The sequence below is a fragment of the Mandrillus leucophaeus genome, unplaced genomic scaffold (assembly GCF_000951045.1).
Source record: "Mandrillus leucophaeus isolate KB7577 unplaced genomic scaffold, Mleu.le_1.0 Scaffold139, whole genome shotgun sequence".
Taxonomy (NCBI): Eukaryota; Metazoa; Chordata; class Mammalia; order Primates; family Cercopithecidae; genus Mandrillus; species Mandrillus leucophaeus.
In genome coordinates, this window is record NW_012101354.1 from 1062632 (window position 1) to 1070591 (window position 7960).

At 40.5% G+C, this 7960-nt stretch overlaps 1 protein-coding gene across 1 annotated transcript in view; it reads left to right on the forward strand.

The window, feature by feature from the left end:
* POGZ (pogo transposable element with ZNF domain) overlaps positions 1 to 7960 on the forward strand; it is a 38930-nt gene that overhangs the window by 16062 nt on the left and 14908 nt on the right. The window contains exons 7-9 of the mRNA XM_011973536.1: positions 657 to 763; positions 1436 to 1773; positions 2171 to 2325. Coding sequence (XP_011828926.1) covers positions 657 to 763; positions 1436 to 1773; positions 2171 to 2325 — 600 coding nt within the window. The remainder of the gene's footprint in view (positions 1 to 656; positions 764 to 1435; positions 1774 to 2170; positions 2326 to 7960) is intronic.

The following is a 7960-nucleotide window of genomic DNA, read 5'->3' on the forward strand; positions in this document are numbered from 1 at the left end:
AAAAAAAAAAAAAAAAAAAAAGGAAGGAAATTCTGCTACAACAGTGCTACAACATGGTTGAACCTTGAGGACATTATACTAAAGTGAAATAGGCTAGTCACAAAAGGACAATTACTATATGATTCCACTTACTTGAGGTACCTAGAGTGGTCAGATTCATAGAGACAAAGTTGAATGGTGGTTCCCGGGTTGGAGGCGAGGGGAGAGTTTTTTATTGGATATAACTTCAGTTCTGTAAGATTGAAAAAACAAAAACAAAAACCTTAACCAAAAAATCACATACAAATTATTCTTAGGTTGTGGGCCAAACAGAAACTGGCAGCTGAGCTGGATTTGATCTGCGAGCTGTGGTTTGCTGACCCCTGGCCTAGAGTTAGAACAGTAAAAGGAACGTGCCTCAAACATAGTGATCCTGAGCCCAGGGAGGTCAAGGCTGCAGTGAGCTGTGGTTGTGCCACTGCACTCCAGCCTGGGCAGCAGACTGAGAGACCCTGTCTCAAAAAAAAACAAAAACAAACAAAAAACCATAGTGATCTCTCATGCTTGCTTATCGTTTTATATATTTCTCAGGGAGTGTTTGACCTTTTCCCAAAAGGTTAGTAATCTTTTTCCGGTGTCATTGTATTAATCTTATCAATTCTTCTCACTTCTTTCAGTGACCTCTTCCATCCCAGTATTTGACCTCCAGGATGGTGGACGGAAAATATGTCCACGGTGTAATGCTCAATTTCGTGTTACTGAAGCTTTGAGAGGTCACATGTGTGTAAGTGATATCACCTGTGATCCAGCTTAAGTGGCTTCTGCCATTTACCTTCATTAATATTGGAAGCTTGTGAAGCAGGGGCTCCAAAATGACTGAAGCTTTTTAGAGGGTTACTGTTTCTCTTGGTCTGTTTTTAAAAGAGCTATGTACTTTGGAATGTGATGGGATACATTTAAAGACCCTCAAATAGATCAGAACATATGTGATCTTACTTTCTTAGCATGGTAGATTTTGAAACCACACAGAAGAACAGGTTTATAGGTAATAAGGACTCAAACCATATTGGCCTCAGTTCATTTTCTGTTAATTGTATCATTGGATGAATCAGGAGCTCTTATTTCTATTTTTTAGCTTTTCATTTTTTGGTATTAGTCCAGACAAAAAGGTTGGAAAATGTTTTTTGCCAGGGAGCTTAGAGCCGAGTTATACTAATGATTAAGGGACCTAAGACAGGCAGGAGGGAGAAGTACAAAGTATGGTGTTTGGGTGGTGTACGGCTGTGGATATACTCTAGAAAAGGAGTGAAACTTGGAAACACTAAAAGACTGAAGGGTGAAAGCTGAATGAGAATACCTGAAACCAAACCGTTAACAAGGAATGGTAGTGAAGTTAAGGAGTTAGCACATTCTAGCCCCCAGGATAACCAGAATGATCAGATGTCTTTCTTTATAGTACTGTTGCCCAGAAATGGTTGAATACCAGAAGAAAGGAAAGTCCCTGGATTCAGAACCCAGTGTCCCATCAGCAGCAAAGCCCCCATCCCCTGAGAAAACAGCTCCTGTTGCTTCCACACCCTCTTCTACACCTATTCCTGCTCTGTCACCACCTACCAAAGTACCAGAGCCAAATGAGAACGTGGGTGATGCCGTCCAGACCAAACTCATTATGCTTGTAGATGACTTCTACTATGGACGGGATGGTGGCAAAGTAGCCCAACTCACAAATTTCCCTAAGGTCGCCACATCTTTCCGATGCCCACATTGTACCAAAAGACTAAAAAACAATATTCGGTAAGTGTTGAAGAGCCTTGGAGGTTACTTTGGACAAGAGAAGACTTACATTTTCTTATATATTTTAAGTCTTTCTCTTTGGAGAATGGACCTAACTACTATACAATCTTGCTGGGGTTATTTTTAAATCAGTAACTAGGACTATAGAAGGAGATATTGTGGTATTAAACAAAAGGTCACTGGATCGAGTAAAGGAAACCAGTACATCTCCTTTCACAGAACTCTCTTAGTTTCAAAAACTCACTATTTTTCTGGGCTCAGAAAAGGATATCCCAAACAGGAAGTTTGGGGAATGGAGGGGAGTAGATAATGTTTGTTCTGTGATTTTACCATTATATTTCTAAAAGGCTACTAATTTTTTATGTTTTCTGTACTTTCTCTTTGTACTTTATTACAGATTCATGAACCATATGAAACACCATGTAGAACTCGATCAGCAGAACGGTGAGGTAGATGGTCATACTATCTGTCAGCACTGTTACCGCCAGTTTTCCACTCCCTTCCAGCTTCAGTGCCACTTGGAAAATGTTCATAGTCCCTATGAATCTACTAGTAAGTTTGGAAACTCTTAAACTCTAGGGGAATATACTTTGCTGTTCACTCATTGAATGGCGCTGGGGGGAGCCCATTATATTTATTTACATGTGGGTAACAGTGTAGAGGAAGTACTTTTCATATTTGTAGCCAGTTCTTTACTTCATTCACCTTGTTTTTTTTTTACAAGCCTGACTTTTATTTTGTTCGAGCATGGATTGAGTTCAGTCTTAGATCCTGAATTATTAGGGGCCTTGATTCAGAACCACTGTAGAAAAACAAACGGAATGAATTTATTTCTTAGGTCTCTTTATAGAAGGAACAGTCATCTATTTGCTCATCCACTTTAGTTAATACCCTGATAGGTTTTATGTAGGATAGAAGATAATATTATGAAGTACTTTATCATGAAGACATTGCTTTCAATGAAATATAAGATGAGCTGGAGTGTTTTTACACTGTACATTTTATAGATGTAGGCTGGACATAAGCTCAAAGAAATTAAGTAGGATAAAAGATAATATGGGCCGGGCGCAGTGGCTCACGCCTGTAATCCCAACACTTTGGGAGGCCGAGGCAGGCGGATAATGAGGACAGGAGATCGAGACCATCCTGACTTAACACGGTGAAACCCCGTCTCTCCTAAAAATGTAAAAAATTAGCCGGGCATGGCGGCAGGCACCTGTAGTCCCAGCTACTTGGGAGGCTGAGGCAGGAGAATGGCATGAACCCGGGAGGCGGAGCTTGCAGTGAGCTGAGATTGCACCACTGCTTTCTAGCCTGGGCGACTGAGCAAGACTCCATCTCAAAAAAAAAAAAAAAAAATATGTCCAGGCACGGTGGCTAACACCTGTAATCCCAACACTTCGGTAGGCTGAGGTGGGCGGATCACCTGAGGTCAGGAATTCAGCCCAGCCAACGTGGCGAAACCCCATCTCTACTAAAAATATAAAAATTAGCTGGGCATGGTGGTGGGCGTTTCTGTAATCCCAGCTCCTCGGGAGGCAGAGGCAGGAGAATCGCTTGAACCCGGGAGGCAGAGGTTGCAGAGAGCTGAGATCATGCCATTGCACTCCAGTCTGGGCAACGAGCAAAACTCCATCTCCCAAAAAAAAAAAAAAAAAAGATTAATATTATTAAGTACTTTATCATTAAGACAGTGCTTTCAAAAAAAAAGAAAAAAAAAAGACAGTGCTTTCAATGAAATATAAGTTGAGCTGGAATGTTTTCTACACTGTACATTTTATAGATAGATGTAGGCTGAACATAAGCTCAAAGAAATTAAGTCACTTGCTTATGAGCACACACCTCTAAATACACCTCTACTAAGGAGACATTGTGAGGATTTAAGCCCAGTGTTGAGAATACTTCTGATGTCCTTTACGGGATTTCTAGTTTTGTTGTAAAGACAAAAATTATGTAAATATAGGAAAATGTGAGAACAAGTTAGTATATTATAAACATAGACATTTTTAAGATATCATTGATAGGCAAAATAGTTCAGAGAAGGGAAAAAATCCTTCTGGTTAGGCTCCAAGAAAGTTGTGCTTAAATTTAAGAAAGGTTTAGACGGATGGAAAGTAGTAAGAAAAACTTTTAGGTGATTGAAAACAGCATGATCAAAAGCATAAAAGACATATGCATATTATCTGGAAGCATTTGCTGCAAATGAAAATCCTTAACTAAAAATGAATTAAACAACAAGGACTGGGTGTGGTGGCCCACACCTGTAATCCCAGCACTTTGGGAGGATTAGGTGGGTGATCAGTTGAGGCCAGGGGAGACCAGCATGGCCAACATGGCAAAAGCCCATCTCTACTAAAAATACAAAAATTCGCTGGGTGTGGTGGTGCACGCCGATAATCCCAACTACTCAGGAGGCTGAGGCACGAGAATCACCTGATCCCAGGAGATGGAGGTTGCAGTGAGCTGAGATTACACCACTGCACTCCATCCTGGATGAAAGAGCGAGTCTCTATCTCAAAACAAAAGAAAATAATAAGAATATATTTTGTATCATTTAACTGAGAGATACAGAAACGGATGCTTCAGCCTAGAACTTGACTGCTCTGCTGTTTTTCAATAATTCTCTTGTCTCTTGCTCATAGCAGGGTGACTGTGTAAGTGTCAGGCAGTACGTCCAGACAAAAAATTGTTAGACAAAGAAGAGACCTTATCTTCGCATCTTTCCTTCTTGAATCTGTTTTCTTATGAATGAGAATTGCTTTCCTTCTATATCTCTTTGACTATTTATTGGCAAGGGAAATGGAATTGACATTAATGGCTTACACTAACACTAGGCAGTAGAAATATGCAAGCTTCATGGGTAATTTTAATTTTTTTCACTTTAAATACAGTAGTGCTCCCTTATCCTCAATTTTAGTTAGTCTCAGTCAATCACAGTCCAAAACTAGGTGAGTGCAGTACAGTAAGATTATTGAGAGACTACGTTCACATAACTTTTATTACAGTGTATTGTTATAATTGTCCTTTTATATATAATATATTTTTTATTGTTAATCTCTTTGCCTAATTTATAAATTAAACTTTATCATAGGTGTGTGTATATATATGTATATATGAAAAAACGTGGTATGTATAGGGTTCACTGCTATCTGAGGTTTCGTGTATGCACTGGGGGTCTTGGAACATATATTTCCCATTGGCAAAGGGGGTCTACTGTAAAGTTTAAAAAAATAGGCAAAATTAATTTTACCAGCATGTTTTATTCAGTATATTAAAAATATTTCAACATGAACTCAAAATTTAAAATTAATGAGATATTTGTCATTCTTTTTTCAAATACAAATCTAAATTGGATTCGAGCTTACCACATGTTAAGTGTTCACTAGATACATGTTGCTGGTGCCACCATATTAGACAGTGGAACTTTGGACTAATCATTTGGGAGTAGAATGTATATTAGAATCAACCGGGCCAGGTGCAGTGGTTCAGGCCTGTAATCTCAGCACTTTGAGAGGCCGAGGCAGGCAGATTGAGCTTAGGAGTTCAAAACTAGCCTGGGCAGCATGGAGAAACCCCGGTTCTACAAAAAAAATAAATAAATAAATACAAAAATTAGCTGGGTGTGGTGGCGCATGCCTGTGGTCCTAGCTACTCAGGAGGTAGAGGTGGGAGGATTGCTTGAACCCAGTAGGTCAAGGCTAGAGTGAGCCATGATCATGCCACTGCACTCCACCTTGGATAACAGAGCAAGACTGTCTCAAAAAAAAAAAAAGAATCAGTGGTGATACTGCAGTGTAGTGCCAGGGTAGCCAGCTTGGTCTAGAATAGGACTCAAGATTCTTCACTGTCAGTTGTGTGAAGCCAGAGTAACTCATCCATACCTCTCAGTGAAAACACCAGTTTTTTGAGACAATAGGGTCTTGCTCTGCCACCCAGGCTGGGGTGCAGTGATGCAATCATAGCTCACTGCAGCCTCAAACCCCTGGGCTCAAGCAATCCTCCCACCTCAGCCTCCTTAGTAGCTGGGACTGTAGGCGTGCGCCCCCACACCCAGCTAATTTATTCCTTTTCTTGGAGGTAGAGACAGGGTCTTGCTGTGTTACCCAGGCTGGGTACCTAACTCATTTTTACGCGTATTATGGCGGGTGGGTTTTGTTACTCTGAAATTCCACAAATAATAAAATTCCACAGAGGGAAGATAAGCTTTTCCTTCTGGAAAAGAAACAGTGTAGACCCTCATTGATCTTTTTTCTGTTGGTTTCCGTGACTAAATTTTTGAGTCTCTTATGACAAAATTTTATACTTAGCAAATCACCTTTCCTTAGTGATTTCAATTTTATTATTGCAGTCTTTTGTCACTTCCTTTTTTGCACCCTTGACAGATCTGGCATGAAAGTAGTTTTTTTGTTTGTTTGTTTGTTTGTTTTTTGAGACAGGGTCTCACTCTGTTAGCCAAGCTGGAGTGCAGTGGCACAGTCTTGGCTCACTGCAACCTCCACTTCCCAGGCTAAGATGATCCTCCCAACTCAGCCTCCTCAATAGCCGGTACCACAGGAACATGCCACCATGCCCAGCTAATTTTGGGTTTTTTTGGGGGGGGCGGTGAGGGGGGTTGTAGAGATGGAGTTTTGCCATGCTGCCCAGGCTGGTCTCAATTTATTGAGCTCAAGTTCGGCCTCTCAAAGCTGTCATTACTGGCGTGAGCCACCGAGCCCAGCCTTTTTGTTTTTTTGTTTGTTTGTCTTTTTGTTTTTTGAGACAGTTGCTCTGTCACCTAGGCTGGAGTGCAGTGGTGCGATCTTGGCTCACTGTAACCTGCACCTTCCAGATTCAAGCAATTATTGTGCCTCACTCTCCCAAGTTTCTGGGATTATATGCATGTGACACCATGCCCAGTTAATTTTTTTTTGTTTATTTCTAGTAGAAATGGGGTTTTGCCATGTTGTTCAGGCTGGTCTCAAACTCCTAGACTTAAATAATATACCTGCGTCAGCCTCCCAAAGTGCTGGGATTTTGTATTTTTAGTAGAGACGGGGTTTTACCGTGTTGGCCAGGCTGGTCTCAAACTCCTGACCTCGTGATCCACCCGCCTCAGCCTCCCAAAGTGCTGGGATTACAGGCGTGAGCCACCGTGCCCAGCCCAAAAGTAGCTTTAAAAAAAAAAAAATTTGATGCATAATTAGGTGTACATGGTTTAGGGATGCATGTGATAATCTAATACATTCATATAATCTGTAAAAATTAAATCTATGTACTTGGAATATTTATCATTCTAAATATGTGTTTGTTTATGCTGGAAACATTCAAATTATTCTCTTCTAGCTATTTTGAAATGTACAACAGGTTATCGTAAACTATAGTCACCCTACTGATCTGTCTAGCCCTAAGTCTTATTTCTTCTTTCAGACCATGTATTTGTACTCATTGGTCAGCTTCTCTTCAACTCCCTGCTCCCCTGCTCTTCCCAGCCTCTGGTAACCACCATTCTACTCTCTCTTCATGAGATCTACTTTCTTTTATCTCCCACACATGAGTGGGAACATGTGATATTTTTCTTTTTATGCTTGGCTTACTTCACTTAACATTAATGATCTCCAGTTCTAACCATGTTCCTGCATGACAGAATTTCTGTCTTTCTTATGTCTATAATATTCCACTGAGTATATATACCACACCCTTTTTTTTTTTTTTTTGGGAAGGAGTCCTGCTGTGTTGCCCAGGCTGAAGGTCGGTGGCGCAATCTCAGCTCACCACAACCTCCGCCTCCCGGGTTAAAGAGATTCTTCTGCCTCAGCCTCCCGAGTAGCTGGGATTACAGGCACGCGCCACCACGCCTGGTTAATTTTTTTGTATTTTTTAGTAGAGACGGGGTTTCACCATGTTGGTCAGGCTGGTCTCAAACTCCTGACCTCATGAGCCACTGTGCCGAGCCACCACATCTTCTTTATTCATTAATCTGTTGATGGTCACTTACATTGATTCCATGTTTTGCCTATTGTGTACTGTGCAGCAATAAACATGGGAGTGCAGATACCTTTTCAAAAAGGAGCTTATTTTTACATGCTAATATTTTGGGGGATTTTTTTCCTTTTATTTTCTGAATTGTTTATTAATTGTAGACATCATGATATTTTTCCCCTAAATATTTTAATGTATAGCTCTAAAAAATAAGGCTTTTTTTTTTTTT